The 24,315-nt window shown below is 45.5% G+C and overlaps 12 protein-coding genes across 12 annotated transcripts; 5 read left to right on the top strand and 7 right to left on the bottom strand.

The window, feature by feature from the left end:
* Window positions 1-69: 69 nt before the first annotated feature.
* On the bottom strand, window positions 70-2,241 carry KUCA_T00002694001 (uncharacterized protein; the record flags this gene model as incomplete). The annotated part of the gene is made up of 1 exon (XM_022602968.1): window positions 70-2,241. One exon carries the CDS (start codon window positions 2,239-2,241, stop codon window positions 70-72), a length of 2,172 nt encoding a protein of 723 aa, XP_022458720.1.
* A 1,119-nt stretch (window positions 2,242-3,360) lies between these two features.
* KUCA_T00002693001 (uncharacterized protein) lies at window positions 3,361-3,756 on the bottom strand (the record flags this gene model as incomplete). The annotated part of the gene is made up of 1 exon (XM_022602967.1): window positions 3,361-3,756. One exon carries the CDS (start codon window positions 3,754-3,756, stop codon window positions 3,361-3,363), a length of 396 nt encoding a protein of 131 aa, XP_022458719.1.
* A 725-nt stretch (window positions 3,757-4,481) lies between these two features.
* On the top strand, window positions 4,482-5,025 carry KUCA_T00002692001 (uncharacterized protein; the record flags this gene model as incomplete). Its single annotated transcript, XM_022602966.1, has 2 exons — window positions 4,482-4,524; window positions 4,580-5,025. 2 exons carry the CDS (start codon window positions 4,482-4,484, stop codon window positions 5,023-5,025), a joined length of 489 nt encoding a protein of 162 aa, XP_022458718.1.
* Window positions 5,026-5,084: 59 nt separating this feature from the next.
* KUCA_T00002691001 (uncharacterized protein) lies at window positions 5,085-12,878 on the bottom strand (the record flags this gene model as incomplete). The annotated part of the gene is made up of 1 exon (XM_022602965.1): window positions 5,085-12,878. The coding sequence occupies one exon, from the start codon at window positions 12,876-12,878 to the stop codon at window positions 5,085-5,087; it is 7,794 nt and encodes a 2,597-aa protein (XP_022458717.1).
* Window positions 12,879-13,657: 779 nt separating this feature from the next.
* On the top strand, window positions 13,658-15,148 carry KUCA_T00002690001 (uncharacterized protein; the record flags this gene model as incomplete). Its single annotated transcript, XM_022602964.1, has 1 exon — window positions 13,658-15,148. The coding sequence occupies one exon, from the start codon at window positions 13,658-13,660 to the stop codon at window positions 15,146-15,148; it is 1,491 nt and encodes a 496-aa protein (XP_022458716.1).
* Window positions 15,149-15,391: 243 nt separating this feature from the next.
* Window positions 15,392-16,795, bottom strand: KUCA_T00002689001 (uncharacterized protein; the record flags this gene model as incomplete). The annotated part of the gene is made up of 1 exon (XM_022602962.1): window positions 15,392-16,795. One exon carries the CDS (start codon window positions 16,793-16,795, stop codon window positions 15,392-15,394), a length of 1,404 nt encoding a protein of 467 aa, XP_022458715.1.
* A 716-nt stretch (window positions 16,796-17,511) lies between these two features.
* Window positions 17,512-18,336, top strand: KUCA_T00002688001 (uncharacterized protein; the record flags this gene model as incomplete). Its single annotated transcript, XM_022602961.1, has 1 exon — window positions 17,512-18,336. The coding sequence occupies one exon, from the start codon at window positions 17,512-17,514 to the stop codon at window positions 18,334-18,336; it is 825 nt and encodes a 274-aa protein (XP_022458714.1).
* A 179-nt stretch (window positions 18,337-18,515) lies between these two features.
* KUCA_T00002687001 (uncharacterized protein) lies at window positions 18,516-19,054 on the bottom strand (the record flags this gene model as incomplete). The annotated part of the gene is made up of 2 exons (XM_022602960.1): window positions 18,516-18,986; window positions 19,049-19,054. 2 exons carry the CDS (start codon window positions 19,052-19,054, stop codon window positions 18,516-18,518), a joined length of 477 nt encoding a protein of 158 aa, XP_022458713.1.
* Window positions 19,055-20,127: 1,073 nt separating this feature from the next.
* Window positions 20,128-22,008, top strand: KUCA_T00002686001 (uncharacterized protein; the record flags this gene model as incomplete). The annotated part of the gene is made up of 1 exon (XM_022602959.1): window positions 20,128-22,008. The coding sequence occupies one exon, from the start codon at window positions 20,128-20,130 to the stop codon at window positions 22,006-22,008; it is 1,881 nt and encodes a 626-aa protein (XP_022458712.1).
* Window positions 22,009-22,360: 352 nt separating this feature from the next.
* Window positions 22,361-22,726, bottom strand: KUCA_T00002685001 (uncharacterized protein; the record flags this gene model as incomplete). Its single annotated transcript, XM_022602958.1, has 1 exon — window positions 22,361-22,726. One exon carries the CDS (start codon window positions 22,724-22,726, stop codon window positions 22,361-22,363), a length of 366 nt encoding a protein of 121 aa, XP_022458711.1.
* An 83-nt stretch (window positions 22,727-22,809) lies between these two features.
* Window positions 22,810-23,151, top strand: KUCA_T00002684001 (uncharacterized protein; the record flags this gene model as incomplete). The annotated part of the gene is made up of 1 exon (XM_022602957.1): window positions 22,810-23,151. One exon carries the CDS (start codon window positions 22,810-22,812, stop codon window positions 23,149-23,151), a length of 342 nt encoding a protein of 113 aa, XP_022458710.1.
* Window positions 23,152-23,543: 392 nt separating this feature from the next.
* On the bottom strand, window positions 23,544-23,978 carry KUCA_T00002683001 (uncharacterized protein; the record flags this gene model as incomplete). The annotated part of the gene is made up of 1 exon (XM_022602956.1): window positions 23,544-23,978. The coding sequence occupies one exon, from the start codon at window positions 23,976-23,978 to the stop codon at window positions 23,544-23,546; it is 435 nt and encodes a 144-aa protein (XP_022458709.1).
* Window positions 23,979-24,315: the final 337 nt, after the last annotated feature.

Below are 24,315 nucleotides of genomic sequence, written 5' to 3'. Positions count from 1 at the left end.
CAACTATCTCAACAAGTATTCAACACAGAAAGCTAAACCAAAAACCAATAACCGTATTTCTCATCAGTATCAAGCACCACACCTGAAGACGTTTGATCTTTGATGTCTGAACTGAATGGTCTCACGTCTTTCCAAAACGTAAAGGGCCTTGTCCAATGCGTACTGCGTATAGTTGTTCTTCTCCACAAACTGTCTTCTCAGAGTGTTATAGCTAGTGGACCAGCCAATAGGCAATCTTTTCTTGAGCTCATCCTCGATCTTTCCAATCTGGTCGTTGACTTGAGAGGTATCGCTGTTACCCTCGTTCACGGCATCCATGGTGGATGCCTTGAAAAGTCTAATAGCTTCGTTGACGTGCCTCTCAGTAGCAATTGGCGACAACTCCAGCTTCGCCAGAGACTCAGTGATTCTGATGATAGCTTCCAATTGTCTGACAGTAATCGGAATCGAAGACTTTTCAGTAGAGTTGGCCTCCTTTTGCTTGACCATTCTTCTGATTTCCACGAAATGCGACGACAAAATTTCACTAGCAGCAGGAGATAAACGCGGCGCGCACTTGGATCTGCAGTAAGTAATATACCTCTTCATTTTCTCAATTGGAATCTCGCCGGCAACCTCGTTCTCAGTGGAGGTACCTGTGGTATGAACATTCATGACGTGCTGCGCAATGGAGATATCTCTTCTCTCGTTGTGCTCGTCCTTCACAATGAAGATCATGTCAAATCTGGAAAGAATCGTGGATTGGAAATCGATATTGTCACCTGGAGACTTCATATCGTCGTATCTACCAAAAATGGGATTGGCAGCTGCAAGCACCGAAGTTCTGGAATTCAGAATGGTCGTGATACCAGCCTTGGCAATGGAAATCGTCTGTTGCTCCATAGCTTCATGGATAGCAACTCTATCTTCATCTCTCATCTTGTCGAACTCATCAATACAAACCACTCCACCATCTGCCAGCACCATGGCACCTCCTTCCAGATAGAAGTCTCTGGTATTTGGGTCTCTCTGAACCGAGGCAGTTAAACCTGCAGCAGACGAACCTTTACCCGAGGTGTAGATGGAGATGGGACAAACCTTCTCAACGAACTTCAACAGCTGAGATTTGGCAGTACCGGGATCTCCCAGTAGCAGGACGTTGATATCACCTCTCAGTCTCATACCGTCTGGAAGAAGCTTCTTGGAACCACTCATGAGCAGACATGTAATGGCCTTCTTGATGTCTTCGTTTCCGTAGATTGAAGGTGCAATCGAACTGGCAAATCTTTCATAGAAGTCATCACTTCTGGCTAGGGCCAAGAACTCTTCCTCCTCTTCCTCGGTGAAGGTGATGTTTCCTCCAATTCCAACGTTCTCTCTGTCGGTCTGTATACCCAAGACCTTCATGTAGGGGTTTCTGATAGCGACGTTGCTGCTCGAACCCTGCGCTCTAACCTTTGCCTGGTAGATAGAGTAGATACCGGTGATGTCACATCTCGTTCCGGGAATGACCTGGTTGGTCAGGTACCTGTCAACACTCAAAATGATGTGTCTTGGCATCTCACCAACTGGAACCATGTCTGGAGTTTCCTGGAGTTTGAGCACCTGCTGGTCGATGAACGTGGACTTATCGTGCACAATAAGATAGGGATCTGGAGGACATTCACTTTTCTTCTGATCCGGTGGAAGAGCAGCCTGGCAAGACTTGGGGAATTGTGGAGCTCCCAAAGTTTGAGGCACCTTCAGAATCATCGTGTGTTTGCAGGACCGACACATCAGAGTTACAACCGTGGCTCTTGAGTTCAAGGAAGAAGCACTAATGACGATTCCAGACACTTTGACGATTTTGGAGATGTGTTCCGAGTCCAGGTCTCTCAGAGAAATTCGGTTTTCACCAGTTATTAACACTAACTGACACGTGGGGAAGTTGTGAGGAACCTCGTCGTTAGAAAGATACGTAATTCTTCTCGCGATTTCGGTGATTGCCAGCTCAAAAAGAGGCGTCATCTCTGAAGGATCATCACATAATCTCTTGTTCAACTCCTCACTAAAAACAATCAAATGCTCATTCTGAACGATCAATTGGTATTTCTTGGATAGCAAATTTTCTCTGAGCTGTTCTCTGTAGATAAACTGGTTGTTGATTCTGAACTCCAACACGAAACTCTTGAAGGCCTTGATCACCTCAGAGTTCTGATCCTGGGTGGGAGTTTCTCCCGGAAGAACAGAAGTGCTGTAAACTTCGGCTTGATCAAAAGACATGTTTGTGTTATAATCGAACCGAAACGAATTCGAAGTTGGGATAGCAGAAACAAAAACGTAAGCGTTTAGAAAGAAGGAAGGTTTCGAAAGTCGCTCCAAAATCTACAGTTTCCCAATCGGGCTAAATTGAAAATCGATGGACGCGTCCTTTTTTCGCGATGTCAATTTTGATAAAGAGACACTACCTTGACTTTCAAAAGCATAATGAACCAGGGCTAAGCTTTTATTTGTATAGTTATCAGGTACTATATGGTCTAAAAAGACTGTGCTAGCTCTAAGAGACTCCAGTTGGGCGTTGTCTGGACTCTGCTGTCAGTGGTGGTGGGGTTCATAGCCCTATCCTTTCCCCAGTCCTCCTAAACCTGGTTCTTTGGGCAGAGTAATGAACCTGATTACTCTTTAACAGAAACTTTTTGTAACAATTAGAAAAAAAAAAGCTTCGTTCAAGCCTCATTAACACAGAAAAAACTCGATTCAACTGCAAAAAACAAAAAATAAAGTGCGAGTTCTGTGGTTCGAACACAGGACCTCCAGATTACCCATGTGACCGAAGTCTAACTTCAGTCTGGCGCTCTCCCAACTGAGCTAAACCCGCTAATTTTTGCAATTTTTTAGTCCGAAGCCAAGATGACCTCGACATTGAATCAGACACTCCAGTCAACGTTTTGATCGAGTCCTTGGTGGTTTGCAAAAATGTCTACATCTGTCGTTCCATGCAGACATCAAGAGATATATAAAGTCCTTGATTTTGTACTTCCTTTCTATGCTGGACTAGGTAGACTCGAAGAGCTCGCGATGTTCATTGCATCAGGACTCGCTGAGGGCTTTAACTTCTAAGTGATGTTGGTAATATTCTAAAATAGCTTATAAACAAGCAAGAGAAAGCTCTCTGGATAAATTTTAAAGATGATGCTAATGATTATAGAAGTATCATCTGGGAAAGCTGCTGGGCATCAAGAATTCTTGGTCAAAAGAATGTCGTCCTCAAGGTGGTGCCCAAGGTGATCCTCAACATCGGCAATATAGCCTGCCAAAGACCTCTCTATCTGCATACTCGTTATTAAAACATGAAAATTGTGAGTTTTTGTTTGTTTGTTAAATTAGCCTATATAACACACTTTAAGCTTGCAAAGCAACACGACCCTTAGGGTTGGTAACCTTCAAGCCCAAAGCCTTAGCACGGGCCAAAATGTCAACTCTGTTCTTAGCAGACACGTTGTGGGCAATCTCAGCAGCGTAGGTCTTGGTGTGCAAAGTCAAGACTTCCAAGTCCTTAAGGTTAGAAACGAGGAAAGCCTTGTGGCCAGATGGCATCAAGTGTCTGGTCTTCTTGTTAGAACCGTAACCGATCTTTGGCATGGAGATGGTACCTCTGAAACGACGTCTCACACAAGAGTCGATACCCTTTGGCTTTCTCCAGCTCTCACCAACACGGTCATAACGGTCAGAGTGGTGTCTCTTAAAAGCCTTCTTGTGCTTCTTGACAATCTTTGGGTGTGGTAATGAAGCAGCCATTCTAGAGAAAATGTTAGTACTTGCAAAATCTTCAACAGATCCGCACTGAAAATTTGGAGTTATTGTATTGCCCGATGAGAGAACGAAGTATTAGCCGAAACAGAACACATTGAGCAGTGAAAAACAGACTCCCTTGGAGGCGAAAACCAACCGCCTGCTTGGCCTTTTCGGAGACTGTGAATACAGCAAATAGAGACTCTTTTTTGCGATAGATTGCCCTAAGCTCAAACGCTCGCACTTCAAGGAGACCGAAACAAACAACAAATACAGTAATCGGTCCCAGGTGATCCCTTCAGCTGTCCTCTTGATGAGCGGATGACTTGGTTGTTGGCTCTCTCTCTCATATCTGCCTCCTCGCAATGAACAAATGGAAACCAGTAAATGAAATCAATCCATCGTTTCTACCTGGATACAATAACCCAACTTTCAACCTGTTTTCAACACATACTTTTGATATTATAGACTTAATCGTGATGATATTGTAATTGAAGATGTTAGCTGAAGGTCTGAAACTTTTCTTTGGGAGAGAGGGAAGGGAGAGATGATGAGGGGGTTTCCAGCCCTGAATATTACCACGTGACTGAAAATAAAGAAATTGGGATTCACACACAAGTAGTGCAAAAACGAAAAAGTATATGGCCACACGACCATCGCCACTTTAGTTGAGGAAATGCGGAGTGGCTGATTAGATAATGTGTATAGTACTGGACACACCAACAACGACAATGGAACAACATGAGGGCCATTGGTACTATATTGATCCCAATCGTGAGTGCAGTAATGTTCAATTGTAATAATGACATGTGACGACTAACCCAATTAGAAACCTACGAGCCGATGCGGCCATCTTTCAAGCAAGACTTGCTAAGGATATATGCTCTGGACTCGGTATCCAACTCAGTCGCCAGAACGAATCCAGATGGCAAAAAAGGAGTTAAGCTGAGGAAATCATATAAGAATCATATAACGGAGTTACCCGGAAAGCATGATATACCCAAAGACCGCGATCTATCGCCGCTGGTATTTGGGCCACCCAGAGAAGGAGTTCAGCCTGAGATCAAGACCTTCGATATCGAGGAGCTGAAAAGTTTGGTCTCCTTCGAGCGTTCCTCAATTAACGGGATTCCGGGCTTTGATCCTTCCAAGCTGGCAATGGAAGACAAAATGTCGCCTGGAAGCGACAAGAAGGCCAAGAAAAGAACAAACACAGCCTCTCCACCGGTCAATGCGGATAACAAAAGGAGACATGTCCAGGTCCATTTCGATTAGAATAACGATGGTTTTATGCGGTAGCGGAGTTTTTCTTATATGGTGAGTTGTATCATATGCTATTTATTGATGTCTTTCTGTAGTCTTTTCAGATTCAGCTGTTTCATCAGTCTTCGTCTGCGGGAGTGAATTTTCAGTTTGTTGCCAAGGAGAGAGGAACTGTGCGCGAGCAAAGCCTTGATCACCACCTTCTTAAGGTGATTCACGAGATCTATGGTCCCCCAGAGCTTGTTTTCAAACGCAAAAGTTGGGACCCTGAGAACGAACTCAAACACGTTGATGAGTCGTTTCAGCCCAGAACCTCTGAAGCTGATACACAGAGTGACGCTGTGAACACACACAGAAACCAGACTGAAATAAGAGGAAGCCCTATTGACCATTTGGGTCATATTCTCATCATCGTCCGAGTCGGAACTATCAGAGCTTTCCACTTGGTTGGTGCTTTCCACATCTTCCTCTTCATCAATGACTCCATCCAAGGAGTTTTTAATCGAAGACTCCATGACGAGTCTCTCCGAGCTGACGTCGCTATTTCTTCTGCTCATGGCCTTTTCCAGATCATTATGCAACTCTTCCTCCTGGTACTTGTCCTTGATATCATTCTGAGCGTAAGCAGCAGGATTCACAGTACCAAAGTCGGGATCGTATGGAAACACATAGTTCATGATATTGTTACCAGTTGCCTCGTCCAACTGAAGTTTCAAAGGTTGCAGCTTGATATCAAAGTCTTTAATAATTTTTATGCCACCAACAGCCGACTCCATAGCCCATGATAGCTCAATCTGGTTCTTTCCTTGAGGAGTATCCTCCGACTTGTCGTCAAAACCTGAAAGCAGTTCTGGAAACAGTGCCTGATCATACTTGTTCGAGGCATTGATAATTCCAACCTCGATAACGTTGGTGTTAAAACCGCCAGATTGTTCAATCCTTCTGAAGGTGCCCTTTTTGACGGAAAGGTCAATAAAAGCCTTGCGGTTGCTCTCCAACATGCTCACTCCAATCTCATCTGCCCTGATAGTCCACTCTACTCCCGACTCTTTGGAAGCACCCGTTGTTACCAGATTCACCAAAAGAAAGAGCTCACGCGAAACAACGGCCTTTCTTTTTCTGATCTCAGTAGCCAGATCGAATTCCTCCTCGGAAAGAATGCTTCTCCTGTAGTCAAAGTTCTTGGAGATGACACGAAGAGCAGCGAACTCGTTCTGCAACTTTCTGATCTGGGTCCTTACACCCTCCAAGTCAGAGAGATCCGTCGACAATAGCAGCTTTTGCAGTTGCTCGTTCAGTCGTTGCGATGAAGGCTCCGAATAGATCAACAGGTCGACCACGAGAACGAAGAACGCAAAGTACTGCTTAGAATCACAAGAGGCAGCCACTTTTGGAACATCGACTATAATTCTGTCTTTCTCGCCTATCCGACTGGATAATCCCAGTACGTCCACCTTATCGTACCTGATAACCATAGATGTTTTCTCTAGCAACATGTGGCTTTCAAGAAAGTCGGGAGGAACCTCGTGAGAGAGCCAAGGCGGCCAATTCGATTTGGAGCCATAGGAAGGTAAGGAATAGGATGATATCATCTCAACGTCATCTTTATACAACACAAATACATTGGCATCTTTGAGAAATGATCCAAATCTTGTCTGAATGGTTTCATCTTCCACAGTTTCGACAATCTTTCCCTCTGTGTCTTTCAATTGCTTGATTATTGAAACAATGTTCAGATCAATTCTGGGAGAAGTAACCAAAGCGCATGAATCCGAGTCTTCTGTTGTGAAAAGTTGGATCTGCGGCTCCACCAAGCTGATGGAGTAATCGTTCTTCGGAGTAAAGCCGAAACCCTCTGCAAATTTCCGCAAGTCTTCTTCGAAGTTGGCCACCCTTTCGGTGCACGTTGTCTCATCAACGGTATACTTGAAAGAATCGTCGGATTCCTCAGTTTCAGTCCCAGCACTGCTCCGCAAAGTGGCATCGATAGCCTCCTCTGCAACCTTGAACACCTGATATTTTCCGTACTTCCTATATGCTCTTCTCACACCTTGGTTGTGAAAGTACTTGAACACCAGATTACGCACATTGCAGTTCCACTTCAACAAAATATGATTTAGAGCAAAAACATTGTTGAAAACAGCTTCTGACGCTTTCTGCTCAACTGTAGAGCTCGCATCACTCACAACCTCGTTGTAGAGTTGGTCCGCATTCTCTAGTTTGTGGTTCATTCTGGAAATTAGGTTTTCTTCTTCCTCTTCTATGTTTTTCACAATCACCGGATCAGACGATACCCAAGTTTCATCGTGTGGCCTATCATGAGAGTTTTTTCCTAGCGTACAGTCGTGTGAAGGTTCATCTCCAAATGGCTTGAATTGTGGGTCACTCTCGTTGCCAGTCTTTCCATGGTCGGTATCTCGCTTGTAAGAGATCATCGGAGCAAATAAAAATGGCAAGATCCTTGCAGAAGAAGTCATACCTTTCACCGAAGTGAGGCCTTCCTCCTCTGTGTCCTGAATATCGAACCAGGATTCATCATCATCAAAGACTCGCAATACGTGCTCGCCGTGGCCACTTGTATCCAAGTCCAGCTTAAATAAAGCCTCCACAGCACGAATATCCACGTCGGTGAGCAGTATTTCACCAAGATACATCTTCATTTTCATGATTTGCTGCGAGGTGTTGAGCTCGTTGTTTCGTTTCACCATAACCTCCTTCCTCTGATGCAGATCTACAGAGAAACTGTCAATCTTTGCCTTAAGGCCCACCATATCAACAATTCCCTCTGTAGCAGGCTCCGACAAGTCACCACGGTAACCGTGGAATAGAAACAGAGGCTCCAGCAAAAACTGAAACTTGATGGTGAAAAGATGCGCACCAAACTTTTTGGTTGCTTCTTTAGGACCAAAGAGAGTGCCATTTCTGATGGGCAGACCGACATCTCCGCCAAACATGTTCCACCAACTAAAGAAAGCGTTGAATGTATTAGGTGACAGATGAATGCTGTTGGAGGATTCTGTGGTATCATCTTCGCCCTTGACGGACCGGGGTGCGATCAGAGAAAATGCCATGTGGATGTACTCGCTTCTGAACCCGTCGTACGCATCGTAATGGTCCAAGCCCTTCACATATTCCGCGTTGGTTAACTTGACTTTATAGTGTGGAATGAAGTCTGAAGACCTACCACCATCAGGCGACTTTCTTTCGAATAGAAATCCCAATTTAAACCGTATCTGGCCGTATAGCTTCAAGTTAACTTTGGCATAGTAGTCATTTTTCATGACGTCCCTTGCATTTTCCGGATAACTCTGATTCTGAGTGTCATCTAAGAAGTAACCGTAAGAGGAAGCAAAGAAAGTGTCTGAGTTCGGCAAGAAAACAGATTTCGAGCTCCTGTTGGACCATACCGGTAAGGCTTGAGATACAAGGTTGGGAATAGCCCATAATACTTCTTTGGCATCCACCACCAAGAAGTCCCTTGAATGCCCAGTTTTGTTAACTTCAATTGAAACCTTTTTCCTGAAACTCAGCACAAAACCTGCGGCACCTCCAAGAACTTCGTATGGATCACTTGAGCCCTTCAGATTCACACGGACCTCATTCTCGTTTGTCCAGCGTAAAACAGCGTGTCCATGCATAATCGACCTTACCTTATCCCAAACACCTATTTTCTCCGAGGGATCCAGCTGCGGTTTAGAGAAGGCATCGAAGTTCATCATCATCTGCTGGATGGCAGGAGTGTATGAAACACCCCAGGTAAATGTCGTGGGCTGGTCTGTGAGCACATCAACACTGGCATTTGCAATGATCTTGACAGAAGCAACGGTCCGCGGAACATCAAGAGAAAAGAACTTGCTTCCATGGGGTGATCCCGGAACAAGTGGAACATGCACATGTCGAACATTTGAAGGATCGTCGTAGAACTGTTCCGTTACGACAAAGTTTCCTCGCAACAGTATAGCTGGTTCTTTGGGCTGAGATGGTGGTGGCATGTATAACAGAGGGAGAGGATAGTCTCTGATATGTGCCCTAACCTCTCTGGCCTTTGCTTCCAACGAAACGGGCAACAGCAAACTGTACTCTGTTTCTCTCGGAACACCCTTTCCTTCTTCGTATATGAAATCTGGAAGTTTCTCCAAGGGAAAAGTGGGCTGTTTGATAATCATCTCTGCTCCCTCAATTATCACCGATAAAAGATGAGGGTTATCAGGCATGGCCAGGACGTGGCTGTTGAACTCTGGTGACGCTGTATGATCATGTACAAGATTCCAGAGAGTTTTGCCATTTTCCCTAGCATAAAGCTCTCTCTTTATCCTGAAGTCCTGGACCAATCTCAGCCAGGACTTCTGAAAGTTCTTTCTCAAGACATACATCTTATGATCGAGCTCATCAATCAGCCTTTGAGCTCCACCACGAGATTGAGACCGTACACGAGGACTTCTTGGAAATGTAGCAGATGTATGAGGCCGGTCATGTCTGCTCAAAGGACTAATCAAATCCTTCCGGGAGCTCTTTCGCTTAACATGGGCAATTGTGTCGGTAGCAACTCTCTCATCAAGACGGGTCAGACTTTCGAATAGTGGACTTGGGGTATCTTCCTTCATCAGTTCCTTGACCTTTTCGTTGAACTCAGCAATCTTCGCTAATCTATCACGCTGTTCCAGTAATCCCAGTTGGTAAATCATGCCCAGTTCCACTTCAAATGGATCATCCACCATACCAAATGCAAACCGTCTGGTCTTCAACCTCATCCTGGGCAACGCAATAGGCTTCATCACTTTTGCACTCATACAAGACTCGTTTGAATTTGTCTTCAAACTGTAGTGGATCTGTTTAAGCACCTTAACTGAAGTTCCCAGCGAGTCAAACAATTTGTGAATGACAAACTCGTTGGGGATTGTCATCACCGAGCCTGAATTCATAAGCTCGACCACATTGTTCACCATTTCTCCCTGGAAGTTGATTTCACCCTTTATAAGTTTGTCCAAATGGAACAGCAATTCATTGGACTGGAATGTCAAGAACCGGGACCAGTATCCCTGCATTGTAGGGGATTGAACATGCATTCTCGCGGACTGATTAGTAAACACCACAGGTGAATCGGGTTCCATAACGAGATCGGAAGACGCAAAGTCAAGCTTCATGCTGAAGTCACCAGGGAGTCCTAGAGTTATGAAAGTCTGGTTGTTGGAGAAACGAGCTCTAATCATGCTCCAAGCCTGCTTGAGATTAAGCATGATGTCATTCTTAGCGGTGCTATGCATGTTCTTGGATTCATTTGACCCCTTTGTCTTGATAATTGTGTTCTTGAGTAGATGAATGGACGACATTATGATGAAATGGGTTGCAAGACTGTAGTCCAAAACCAGATTGGTCGACACAATGTCTACCAGAATCTCGTTCCTCTTAGTTGTGAGATCCAAAGCTCCCCGGACCACCAACAACAGCTCAGGAAAACGCAAAAAGACCTTTTTCTTGAGTTTCATCTCATCTAAAGTTTGGTCATCTTTAGGAGCTCTCTCTATCATAGTATCAGCAACGACGTTGTGAATACCCACATTGAAACGCCAAAAGTCCAGGAATGAATCATGCTGTGAACTATCGGCAGAGCTTGTAAGCGAATCCGAATCTGCTGTTGAAGGATCAGAGGGTGTCCCTTTCAAAACCACATCCCAGGATCCAACATTGCCGTGTACTTTTCTGAACGAACCACCTACTCGATCACCTCCTCCTGGGATGTTCACCTGGGTGACAAGAGAGGCAGGTAACAAAACCGACCTAGATCCCAGTTTGGCCTCAAATTCGCGGCCATGAAGTTCAAACTTCTTCACCCATTTCGGCAAATCTCTGAACAGCATCTCTTTAATCTGATCAAAGTTTATGCTCCTGGAATGTTTCTTCAACCCTGACCTTGGGGAATCTATGTTGCTGCTGACACTGTCCAAGATTTTTGCAATACCGTCCAAAGTCTCGAGTTCAGAAAGATCCACAAAAAAGCGTTCAAAGTCTCCTCTGAGAGAACATTCCAGTTCTGGCTTGATATCACATTGGCCATTGAACTTGACGTCTCTGAAGCTTGCAATTTTCTTCACGGCGGCTTTCTCAGGAAGACCCGCTGATTCTTGTACCCAATCATACCGTTTCTTAGAGAAGGTGACGTCGAGCTGAGAAGCGATACACCGAACTTCAAGTCCATAAGAGTCGTCTTCGTCTCTTTCAGTTGACGAGTGAACCACTGCACCCAACATCGACGGACGAATTACCAGCATATATATGCTATTTGAAGTCTCATCAACATGCTTCAGGATGAAAGTTGGTTTCTCGACCGAAAATCTTATAGCGAACGATGGAGGGGCCAATGTAAACAATCTCGAATATGCCAGCATCAACGTTTCAAGTTTCACACCATGTTCGCCGCGTGATTTTGAAGGTATTGGAGATTGTTCCATATCATTCAGATATGATATCTCCTTGAACTTGGAGATCAAAAGCCCCAGATGAACGGCTGAAATATCCATAATAGGATTCCACAGAGTACAATCCACGGATAGAATTGCACGAGAAGATTTCCCATTTGACAACGCCTTGAGTCCTTGGAAGAGAACGTTGGAGTTGATGGAGCAGTTCATGCTGGGAACAGTAAAGGTCTCGACTGTACAAGGCTGTCCTTTCGTAGCCTTTGAACAATGGGATAGGTCCAACAAAACCCTGGCACTGGAAAGAGATACCAGCAACTGTACCGGTTTATCAAGCTTATCGAAGTGGAGATCGAACCCAGCATTATTGAATCGGAGCTTGGAGAAGTTCAGCGAAAAGCTCTTGAGCCCAACCGAGGCAAAAATTGTGTCCACATTAGAGTAGAGTTGCTTTGAGGAAAGTGCGTTTGTAATCTCTGAGGAAGATAAAATGGGAATGTGATCCACAGAGACCCTATCGATGGAAACATCCACCTCTTCCAGCATCTTCAAGCAACTATTTGCGACATACAGAAACTTGAGAGCGTCTTTTTGTGAAATCTCCTTCGTCTCATCGTTGCCAGGAACACCATCAGGCTTCGTTCGCGACGATAGTGTTTTTTGAACCCACATAAGAGGGAAAACAGGCATGTTCACACCAGTGGCTTTTAAGGTGGAGCGCAAAGAATACACAGAAGACTCGCCCAGATCAATGACAATCCCCAAATTCAGGCTCAACATGTCCACCAGAGGAAAATGTCGTATTCCGTCTGTGAACGTGACGGACTTGATCGTGGCATAGCTGAAAAGGAACTTGGTCTGTGCTCCCTTGATCATACCAGAGAATACCGACACAGATCTCTTGTCAGACTCAGTTACAGCATCTGTAACAAAACCAACAGATCCAATATAAAACGCAATGTCTTCGCACTCTTTAAACCCAATGGTCACGTCTTGAACAATGATCTCTGTAGACGGTAGATATCTTGTCATCAATGTAGTCAGAAATCGTAGCTTTGCATGGTCAGGAAAAATCTTCAAGGGCTTATCGTATTCAAAATCCAGGTCCTTCAGAAAAGCCTCAATATCCACATTTTTGTCTCGCTGGCTGTCTTTTGGGAGGGTTTCTCCACCAGTCCTTGCTTTAACGAGCTGAATGCTTACCTCAGTAGCCCTCAGGGTAATCAACTTCTTACTCCTCGAGAACAAATTGATTTGCAGTTGCAGTTTCTTAGCAGAAACCGTCTGTCCTGCCAGCCACAACTCAGCATTGCGAATTTTCAACGTGAACGGGTTAATGTAGGAGTATCTCAACCCCAACAACAGCCGCAGAAGCAGCTTCGTACCGTAGTGCCATATGACCAATGCCAACAGCACAACAGTGGCCTGCTGGTTCCATATATAATTCATAAGAGCAATAAAAATTTCTGGACTATATCATCAGATTGAAAAAAAAATCACGAGCGGATAATTTAGCGAAGAAAGAGGCAATCGTGGCCTCTGTGTATGGGAGATGGGGTTGGCTCAGGTTAGAACACCTTCAATTAGCAAAAGCAGTCACAATCTGACCGTAAAAGAGGGGGTAAAAGACTTTCACGATGGTCTCACAGCAATTTGATGAAAGTTTCACAGAATTTCCACACTCTGGTCGTATGTAAAATCACCAAATATCCGGGGGGTTTAGCTATTGTTGTGAATTGCTATAGTGGATCTCCAAATCGGCCCTTGCTTAGCACGGCTACGATGCGGCTTCGAGCCAAAGGGGTCACAATATCGTTCCAGATAATATTTAAGGACAAATAAACTTTTTAAAAGTTAAATTTCGAGACTCTATTAGGCAAAAATAAATTCAACAACGATATTTCTAGCCTGGCTGGCGAAAACGGAGGACTCCGTGACTTTGATTACATCATACCTTACATAAGCCAGTTTTTCTGTGACACCTCGAAAATTTTCGATCGGAGCTCTTCAAACAAGACTTTGAATCTTTCAACCACTCCTAAACAAGTTCTCGAATTAGTGCAAATCTTTCAATTCGACAAAATGGGTATGTTATCTGGTGTGGTGGACTTGCGGGTTAATATTCCTCCGAAACCTTTTACACAACCTTTGATTCGTGGTGAACTCTCCACGAGCCTCGACATGTATACTAACCGCGCCAACTAGCACCTCCAAAGAAAGGTCAAAAGATGGATCTGGGCTCGTTCCTTTCGGACGAGACCTTTGGATCCTGGGCAGATGACGAAGTTGACGTAGGAACGCTTTCGATTCCCGCCAGAGGAGCAGCCTCTGCGTCGTCCTCGACATATACCCCATTTTCTTCTTCCCACGCGTCCAGTCGCCCATTTGATGATTCCAGACCTGAACGCAAAGAGTACCCCATTCCAGACCAACCCCCATACAGAGCCAGACTGAACAACTTGCCTTGGGAAGGTACTGAACAGGACGTTGCTGAGTGGTTCATCGATGCTTTGCAGCTAGAGCATCCCGAAGAGCAGTTTGAAAGACTGAATTTTCCAACCGATCCACAGAACCCAGGCAAACTGAGAAACTTTGGGTTCATTACATTCAACTCCAGAGACCTTCTGGAGAGGGCCTTGGGCCTTTCCGGTGAATCTTTCATGGGCAGAAGAGTGTATGTTTCCGTTGCTGCTCCAGAGGACGAGAGATTTGGTCGTGGTCCAAGAGACGAGGAGCAGAACTTTGACTGGGGTGCAGCCAAGGGATCTGCCCGTGGCGAGGATCTCCCACCTAGAAGAGGCGGTATGATGAGAGAACAGAGAGAGCCAAGAGAGCCAAGAGAAGACCTACCTGAACCTGATTGGAACATCAGAGGGCAAGCTCCTCCTGCCCGTGAACGCCAGTTCACTCCAAGGGAACCAAGAGAGCCAAGAGAGCCCAGAGAGGATCTACCAGAGCCAGACTGGAATATCAGAGGTCAAGCTCCTCCTGCTCGCGAGCGTCAATTCACTCCAAGAGAACCTAGAGAACCTAGAGAACCAAGAGAGGACTTGCCTGAACCTGATTGGAACATCAGAGGACAGGCTCCTCCAGCTCGTGAACGTCAATTTACCCCCAGAGCACCCAGAGAACCAAGGGAACCAAGAGACGAACTACCTGAACCAGAGTGGAACGTGAGGGGACAGGCTCCTCCAGCCTCTAGAAACAGAGCACCTAGAGAGCCAAGAGAACCCAGGGAACCAAGAGAGCCAAGGGCAGACGTCCCAGAGCCAGAATGGAATGTCAGAGGCCAGAAGCCTCCAGCTGCCACCAGACAAAGATCGGAGAGATTCGACAGATCTGAGAGACCAGAAAGGGCCGAGAGGCCAAAGCGCGACGAGCCTCAGTTGGACTGGGGTGTTAGAGGTCAAGCTCCACCACGTGAGAAAAGAAGAGAGTTCAAGAGAAAAGACTCCAAGACTGAGACCAGGCCCGAGGCTAAGTGGACCAGAGGCTCTGCCGAGGCACCTGCTGAGGCACCTGCTGTGAAGCCAGTTGCCAAATCGGAAGACGGCCCAAGGAAATCTGCCTTTGCAGTCTTGGCTGTTGACGAAGATGAAGAGAGCCCGGAGAAGTCCGAGAAGTCGGAGAAGGACTCTGTTGCTGAGATTACCGAGTCTGTGTCTGGACTCCAGGTGTCTGAAACTAGTGGTTGGGACGTTGTCGGTAAGAAGAAATGATCCAATCAAGCACATAGTGAGGGCTTCGCTTAGTGTAAAAACCCGAAGTCGCCAGAGAGCTGAACAGAGAGGCCCGTTTTTTAAATCCCTCTGTATAGCCCTAGCTCGTGTTCCTGTCCAATCTTTATACGCGTAAGTATTCAAAAAAGAAAAAAAAACTTCAAAATTAGTCGTTAAAGATTAGTAGCGGGTCCGGTATAGATAAGAAGAGTAAGACATAAAAGTGACATTAACGAGGCCGTTTTAAACCAATGAATGAACAAAAGACTCTCTTAGATCATGCATCGTGACATCATTCTGTTCGTGCGATCCCCCAGCCTCATGATTCGCGTTTCTCGCTTGGTTGGACCTCCGTTCGTAGCGTCTGCGTTCGTACACATCAACGACGTAATGATTGAACAGATCAACCGGCGTGATACCCATCAACCGCCAGAATATCCAATGGTACCACTTGGACTTCTCCTCTACTCTCCGCTGGGCTTCCACATCGAGATCGACAATGTCTGCCGGGTTGAAGGGATGTGAGCGAGGAGACGCACCGGATGAAGGGCCCGTATTAGTTGTACCACCATTTCCACTTCCCGTTTGCCCACCAGCGTCAGCCAGATCAACCATTTCATCACCCTGTTCGTTCTCTTGAGGGGTATTTTCCGCAGACGCAGTAGGTGCATCTGGTGTCCTTAAGCTCTGAAGCGCAGCGAGCAAGTTCTGAGCCCTGTACGAGGTCGTCCTGGGGAAATAGATATTTTGAAGTGAATCACTGTCATTCGGTACATCAGCCTCGTTTTCGTCGTGAATATAGTAATCGCGCTTGCACATCGGACACGAGGCCCTGCGGTTGATGAGCCATGGATCTATACACTCGGAATGGTAAACATGTCCGCAAATGAGGCCTCTCACCTGGTCGTCGTCCTCCAAGGTGTCAATGCAGATGGCACATATTCCGGAAGTGAAATGGGCCTGTTGCTCGCGAGGAGGCTCAGCACCTTTCTTAGCTACAGAAGCCTCCGTGAGATCGATCTCTTCAAGCTCAACTTCGGCCTCATGCGAATGACCTTCTGCACTAGAAGATGGTGTTGTTTCCGTGTGTTCCGAAGCACCGGTGATCTCCACCGGAGCAGTATCAGGGACTTCAGCTTCTTCACAAACGATCACGTTCTGCTTCCTATTGGCCGCATCCTCTTCCTGGCCTCCATTTACCCATTCATGGTATGTTTTCACAGGAAACAGATCATCCACTTGCTGTTTCGTTAGCCGAAATTTCTTGCGGAATCGCCTCCCGTTGTTAATCAAAAATGCATATGCGTTGCTCTCTGCGGCGTTCTGAGGAATATAAGTCACATCTCCGAAATGCAAATCTTGCACAGGCGTGAAAAAAGCAAAAGCATTACGACCCGAAGCAAACACAGGCCCTGTCCTATTGCCCAAATTGTACGCCGAGACCGGAACATACATTCCGAACCTGGACCTCACAAAGTACCTCATTGTGAAAAACATGAATAGCACGGCAATGCAAACACCTATACACAGGGCAACAAAAAACAGCACGGTCGAGGGCTTATTTCCAATGAACCCGTCCGGATTTGAACCAGTACTCGTGGGCTGCGGTAGCCCCGTCTGAATCGAGGTTGTGCTGGAAGACACCATCTTGGGGAATGGTTTGGTAGCCAGCGACGGATCTCAACAGTGATCAGGCTAAACGCAAAAAAATGCTCCAAGAACTTGCTGGCACAAGCTGGAGATCGAGTTTGTCGACCGAAAAGCTCCAAGACCGTAAAAAAAACGCAAAAAGAGGGGGGCCCAAGAAGCACGGCTGGAGATGCTCTTGAGATCAAGGGGGGGGGCGCAATTTGAACATGAGATTGTCAGCTATGTGTCTATTGGGGCACGACCTTGGGATGAGATCATCACGTGACTCTTTGGGTTATGTTCAAGATAAGAGCTAAATGTAGATTTGAAGAATGGACCACAAGAGGACAGCAACGTTTCCCGCAAAACTTGAAAATTGTAGACGATATTTGTAGATGACTTGATAAATTTAGCCTATTTTAAAACTTCAACCCGTAACAAATTTGTCCAGACGGCTCGGTTCAATCTCCAGCTGAGCCCGAGTCGATGGCTTCCCATCATCACCAATAGAAAAACAGAAGGCACCTCAAACGGAGCACGCTAGGCATCCCGGTTGCTCCTGAAACTCCAACACCGCCTCCCGGTATTCCGTGAGATTAAACATATTCAGCTGTCGTGTTGCATTTTGAACTGATCCTTTAATTGATTCCTCGGGTTTCCATTCATAGTTGGTATAATCGCGTCGTTCACCTGATCATTTGCCAGCTCAATCATTCTACAACACACGCGATTTGATGGCCCCTTACAACCCCGGTGATATCGTGCTTTCGAAACTGGGAAGTTTCCCGCCCTGGCCGGCTATCGTGTTTCCGGAAGATGCGCTACCTCCTGAGGTGCTGAAGTCAAAGCCCAAGAAGGGCAGAACGTGGCCAGTGTGCTACTTTGCTGAGGCCACCTTCAACTGGGACTCGGAGCGTACGTTGAGTCCGTTAACGACCGAAATGTGCCATTCGTTCTTGAAAAAGTCGAGTGGGAAGAAAGCCAAGCGGTTGGTGATGGCTTACGAAATCGCACTCGAAAACCCTTCGTTGGACGAAATAATTGGAAGTCTGAATATTGATGCTGAAGAGTCTTCGAAAGCGAAGCCAAAACAAGAACCTCAGATCGTTGCATCCAATTCGCCCAGAAAGAAAAAAACAGATTCTAATAAGTCTAGCAAGTCTTCTACGCCTCAACCCAAACGATCCTATACCGATGCCGAGAAGGAAACTCTGGCTAAATCGTACCGTGCAAAGCTCCAAAAGGGATTGGTGATCCGTGAAACACAGCCTTCAATTGAGGAGCTCCAACACTGTTCGAGTGTGCTGTCTCATCTCGAAGAATTTCAGGCCACCATAGGCGTATCTCTGGAATTGCTCAAGACCTCCAAACTGCACAAGGTATTGAAGGCTATCATCAAGATCCCCAAACTCGAACGACCAGAAGACTTCCAGTTTCATAAGAGATGTGAAAAGCTGCTGTCAGATTGGACGGATCTGATATCTGCGATTAAAAATGAAAAGGTGCCTGAATATGGCATCAAGCCAGAGGCTGCTGAGACTACCAGGTCTGAAAAATAACTAAAATTATTGTACAAGAAATCAAAATACTCCGCTAAAGCGATTGTAGAGACGCAATGTATAGTCAAATGGGGTCTTGAGCTTGCCGGAAAAGCTCTTCATGATGGTTGTTGGGTATGGATAATGACTAGAACCCGTCACTAAGACCCTGTACGCAAGCACTTCTGAGCCTCTCTTTCTCAGTCCATAGTAATATCCTGTTGCTCCTCATCTTCGCCCTCCACCGCTTCCATTGGGAAACAATCGTTCACAATCCCCAGAATCTCCTCGCTCTGTGCCTGGTCAAATCTCTGATCACACTCCTCGATAAGAGAGTACAACGTGACCATCGTCCGAGGCACAAAGTTCAAAATCTGTAACTTCTCAATCTTCTCCAAGGGATACTGGTTCAACCTTTTCAACGCTTCAACGAACGAGTCCGAGTCCCACGCATAGTTCTTTTGTAGTCTCTCGTGGTCTGACGGACAGCTACCTACTTTTCCGAGATACGAGGTCAAGTCTCGTGATATCGACTCTAGCTGAGCCAGGTTAGTGTTTTTCCGCCTTTTTGTGCCCTTTGAGTCCGATAGCCAGCTGTTTTTCACCTGTACACCGCACAGATGGTGGTATACTTCAAGGTTAGACAAAAACTTGTCTCTTTCCACTTCGATCTATGGAAAAGAATTAGTAAGCTGACATAAAACTCTCACAGCAAAATCTCGATTTTACTCACCTTCATTGTCTCTCCATGCCAAGTATGTCTATTACTGTTTGAAATCTTATCTCAAAGCTTGTTATATCTTTTACTATGAGAAGACTTGAAGAACAATTTTTTGTCCTCCACACTAAGGAATCGTTCAATCAGGAGAAGTCCCATATTCGAAGGGAACCATCATTTTTTCAGTAAAAGCTCAAGAAACACAATGTGGATATTCACAACACCAGAGTTGAAGGTTTTTTGCCGTGAAACGATTCTAATCACTCAGTACTATTATCTATAATGTTTATCCAAGCATACTGACTTGTTGCCAATGACTTTCACAAACTGAAACTAGCAGTTTCCAAAATCCCGTTCGCTGTCAATGTGCATGAAGACCTGCATAAAACCCGGATTTCCTGGTTTTTAGTAGTGGAGTTTCTTCAGTTTTCGTTGAACGCAAGTATATAAAAAATGAATGTCAGAAATATATTAAAGGCGAATACATCTCACCGTTTGTTTTCGACAACAAATAATCCCAAGGCTGTTGAGCGCCATTACGTTCTTTGGCTCTGCTGTATGCTGAAGCCGCCTTCAGCGAAGCGTCAAGAACTAATAATGAGGCAGTATATGTTCCAAAACCCTGGAACATTAATAAAAATTGTAAAATTCGGCAATAACTGTTGAAAACGATAGTGAATACTCAAAAAAATTCCATTTGAGCCCTCAGTCCGCCTTTTCCCTGTTTTCCCACCTGAAAAGCCGAATGCGAAATGTAATGCCCGTGGTGCATCAATCGAGACCATCTCTGTAATATTTGCCAGCAGATGGACAGCTTTGTTAGGTTCTTCCTTCACACTGCTATAACCCCAGGTTAATTTTCATTTAATTTGTGTTTTGGAATAGGAATTACTCCAGTAATTTTCACAAACCCGAATTGTTTTTTTTTTGTGTTGGGTATCCGCTTCTCCAGAACAACCCTTCCAAAATAGTGAATTCTAAGAGGGGCTACAGGCCAAACTGTGAATAGTAAATTCTACTGGCCGGTATTTTTTTTGAACGACCAATCATTGCAGTTACTGAAGAAGAATCTCAAGGTTGAGAAGAATATAGCCATGTCAAGGAGCTCGAAGAGTTCTGATGAGGTTTATTCGTGGCATGGTGATACACCCATTAAGGTTGATAAGGTAATCAAGAAGAGAAGAGGTCCGCGCGATTATGTTTTGAACGTGACTGAGCTGCCTATTGTTCCAGATGCTCGTCGAGTCCCACAAGTACAGAAGATGGGATTTTCGGCACCGTCGGTGCCGGTGGTGGAGACTGCAGCTCCTAATCCTGAGAAAAGCGAAACCGTAGAGGAACAGGAGATGGTCAATCCACTTGAACAGGATAACCTCTCGCTACTGAATATGGGAATTGACTCAATGACCAATAGGAGTACAGATCCAGTTATGTTCAAACACGAGTTTGCGCCCGACTCGGAGGGCCTGGTATGGTTGGACCCGCACACCACGTTTAGTGAGTCCATCCTGGCTGCGTATCGCAACTATCTCAAAGCCGTGATAAGGCAAGACGATGGGGCCATCATGTTCAATGACCTTAAGATTACGAAGGCAAAACGAGTGCCACAATTGCGGTTTCCCGTGATTATTCAGATACAACGCGCTCGGCATACCGTGCCGCTTCCAGATGAGATCCTCCTTCGCTATGGTGGATTCATGGGAGAGTCTGGATTGCACGAGAAAGAGGCCCCCGGCATTTTGTGCCAGATTTTGGCGACTGAAGAGGCTGAACAAAAATCAAAGGGCCAGGAATCGGATTCTACGAAATATACGAAAGAAGAGGCTGTAGATATGTTGAACAAACTATATGAGCCTGAGTCTAATGTTCCGCCACGGATCCCCATAAAGAAGAGAAGGGCTTCAAAACCGGCTCCTTTTGGCGCTAATACAAGAAGACTGCTGGCTGCTGTCAACTCGCGGATGGATTTCCTGAACGGCCTGACAAGAACCCATAGAGAAGAGTACTACACCAGTCAGATACTCAAACTTGATGATAAATTGTCAACCTTGTGCAGCAGATATCCCGAGGACAATCCCGAGTTTGCGGAAATCGCCAAAGACTTAGCAGAGGCCCGCGATTACGAGCTTCTCAGACTGGAGTATTCGATCAGATACAGGAGAAATCAGGCCACCAAGGAATACTATAGCAACGCTCTTGAGTCCTACAGACAAACGTGCGAGTCTTCGGTGACCAGACTCGTGAAGCTGAAAAACTTCCTCACGATGCAGAAACATCTTCTTCAGGGAAAAGAGACTTCATTAGACATATCCCTTGCGAAGAGCGAGAAGCCTTGGAAAGTGTTCAAGAGCTCTAGTGATGGCGGTATTTTGAAGCTCGAGGTAGACCAGCCAATCGTGACCAGAGAAGGTACTATCACTTCCCCCTCCAATTCAGTGCAGAATTCAGGCTCAGAGCAGTCAACTTCTGAAGAAGACGAAATGTCCAAGCGGAAGGTTAAGTTTTTCAAAGTAGCCAGCCAGCCGTTGGACGAGTACTCATCCATGGTGACTGACGAGGAGTTCCAGCAGTTGGTTGCGGAAGATGCAAAAACTTACAACAGACTTGTGAATCACTATAGTGCAAGTATGGGTCTGGATTCGATTCAAGACGCAATTGCCGATTTCAAAGCCACAGAGAAGGTTCATTCGACTCCGATGAGTTTCACCAGCACTTCTGCGAGGCACACTCGTGCAAGCAGAGCAAATCTGGGCATGTTAAACGTCATAACCCAGAATTCCGATTCCGACGCATCGGAACCTTCAACCACAACCCCAAGATCTCCACGAGGAGAGTTGGAGAAGCAACAACCCTTGTTCGGTAAGCCAGAAGCGGCTCAAATGGCCAGGGTAATGCGCAAATACACTGCTCCGGCAGGACTAGGGCAGGATGAGATAGACGAGGATCTCCAGGCGTTGGGAGGCTTACGCGCGTAAATATCCTTGCTGTCTTTGCTTCATCGTCATATCCCAATAACGCTATATAATTACCATCATCTGCTACTATCTCGGAGTTGTTGTAGATGCCTGCGGCTGTTAAGGGTAACCCTGGTTGGGACCCAGATGTACGCGTGCGGACTGGCATTAACTCTAACACAAGCAAAAAAACACAAAGGTCGTGTGAAGTGTGCGAATTTTTTTGGAGAAATTTCGACATAACAATTTTGCTTCTTTTCTCTCTCCCTTGAAATTCTTGGTTCCCAACACCTCTTATTGATTCGCTACTTTTCCCGTATCAATTTAACTTGAATCATCCAACATGTCTGCTGAAGAAGATGTATGTGTCCAGCTATTTTTTCCATGCTTTGAGGAAAGACGACAGCGAGTTTGAGCCACAGAAGAGGATGACCAAAGACCAAAGTCTCATCGAGACCCTAATGGCGAAATAAACGCTCGGTGTGCTTCCCAGCAGTTTTCGCCAGTTTTTGTTTGAGAAACAAGAGATTTGTAGTGTCTTTTTGGGGTTCAATTTTCCAGCTTCTGACGGCCTTGTTGTGGAGATGAAGTCTTGTGTTGAAATTTTGAAATTTTTCAGCTGGTGATCTGCCACAACTTCGCTCCTGGCGCCGTTCTCTCGATGATGTTGCAAAACCGACTTCAAGTACCTGTTACTAACTTCTCTAGCACCACTTTGAGCAAGCCGATGCCGGTTCATCCACCACTTACCCACAACAATGTTCTGCCTTGAGAAAGAACGGTTTCGTCGTTATCAAGGGTAGACCGTGCAAGATCGTTGACATGTCTACCTCCAAGACTGGTAAGCACGGTCACGCCAAGGTCCACTTGGTTGCCATTGACATCTTCACCAACAAGAAGTTGGAGGATCTTTCGCCATCCACCCACAACATGGAGGTTCCTTTCGTTAGCAGAACCGAGTTCCAATTGTTGGACATCGATGACGGATACTTGAACTTGATGACCCAAGACGGTGAGACCAAGGACGATGTCCGTGCCCCAGAGGGAGAGTTGGGAGAGAAGATCCAATCCGAGTTTGACGAAGGTAAGGACTTGCTCGTCACCATCATCTCCGCCATGGGTGAGGAGGCCGCCATCTCTTTCAAGGAAGCCCCAAAGAACTAAGCTGCACTCCTAAAGAAATAATTAAAAACGAAACTTCAATTTAAACACGATAAACTGGTGGTTTGCTGATCATCCTTTGTGCATCATCAGCGCCTCAAGCCTGTATAAAACGAGTGAGTTGTGTTTGGATACGTTTCGCTATGGATTCTGTCTATTCTTTATCAGTATTGTTGGATTGTTCTTGTCACCATGGAGAGAGAAGGAGATAAACTAGGGTATATATGCTTTCTGGTGGAAAGAAGAGGTCCTTTTCACGGCGAAGCTCTTCTTGCCTTGAGTTGTGCCACTGAGTTTTCCATTTGTTCTTCTTTTTCCCACACATATACTTTTGTGTTTGTCTAGCCTTTTTATAATCGAAGATATACACATGACACCAGTTAAATCCGGTAACCTCAATCCAGCTTGGCCGTCTCTTGGACCCGCTGCAGTATCACATCTTTGGAGGTCTCCTCAATCTCTCCAGACAAAAACATCTCGTCGATCACTTCGCTCACTTTGTAGAAGTTGAACACCAGGTCCAATTCACAAACATTGTTGAAATAAGAATCCAATACCTCTACCAGTAAGCGTATGCTTTCGAGGTAGCTTAGTTCATTATCCTGGACGTCTATGCAGAAACAGAAAAACAGCCCGGCATACCTCTTATATACCAGTTTCCTGCTCTGGAACTGTACAAAGTTCGATTGGTTCTTGTGGTCTCTTGAACATATCAGCTTGTGCACCTGTGATTCCGTCTTCCATTTCTCCTCGTCGCTAGCATTCACATACCATTTCGACACCCTCGTCTTCCCCTGTCTGTTCAGGGCTAGTAGAAACTGGATAGCCATTGCAAAAATCTATTAGAAATATTTCGATTTTATGCCCCCATTGCACTCATCTCTAAATGTTTCAACTCCGTCAATTCCGCGTCTTGAGATCATCTCTGTCAATTTCTATCGGGTCTCCAACTGTCTAAATAGCCTCGATGTCATTTCCCTCTGTTCGCTCCCCACACCACTTTTAAGTTTGGGTGTTCTCCTTCAAATTTGGCTTTTTGTCTCTTTTTAAGCCTTGAGATTGGCAATTAGCCGTGAATCCTGTGTATAATTGCAAGTTTGGCTGCGAGACAGTTAACTACAACCAAGTTTCATTCGTTATGGATCAGGTGGTACAACTGGTAGTTAA

The sequence above is a fragment of the Kuraishia capsulata genome, genomic scaffold (assembly GCF_000576695.1).
Source record: "Kuraishia capsulata CBS 1993 genomic scaffold, Kuraishia_capsulata_scaffold_3, whole genome shotgun sequence".
NCBI classification, from domain to species: Eukaryota; Fungi; Ascomycota; class Pichiomycetes; order Pichiales; family Pichiaceae; genus Kuraishia; species Kuraishia capsulata.
The sequence above is the reverse complement of the archived record's forward strand: the minus strand, read 5'-3'. Positions and strand labels throughout refer to the sequence as shown.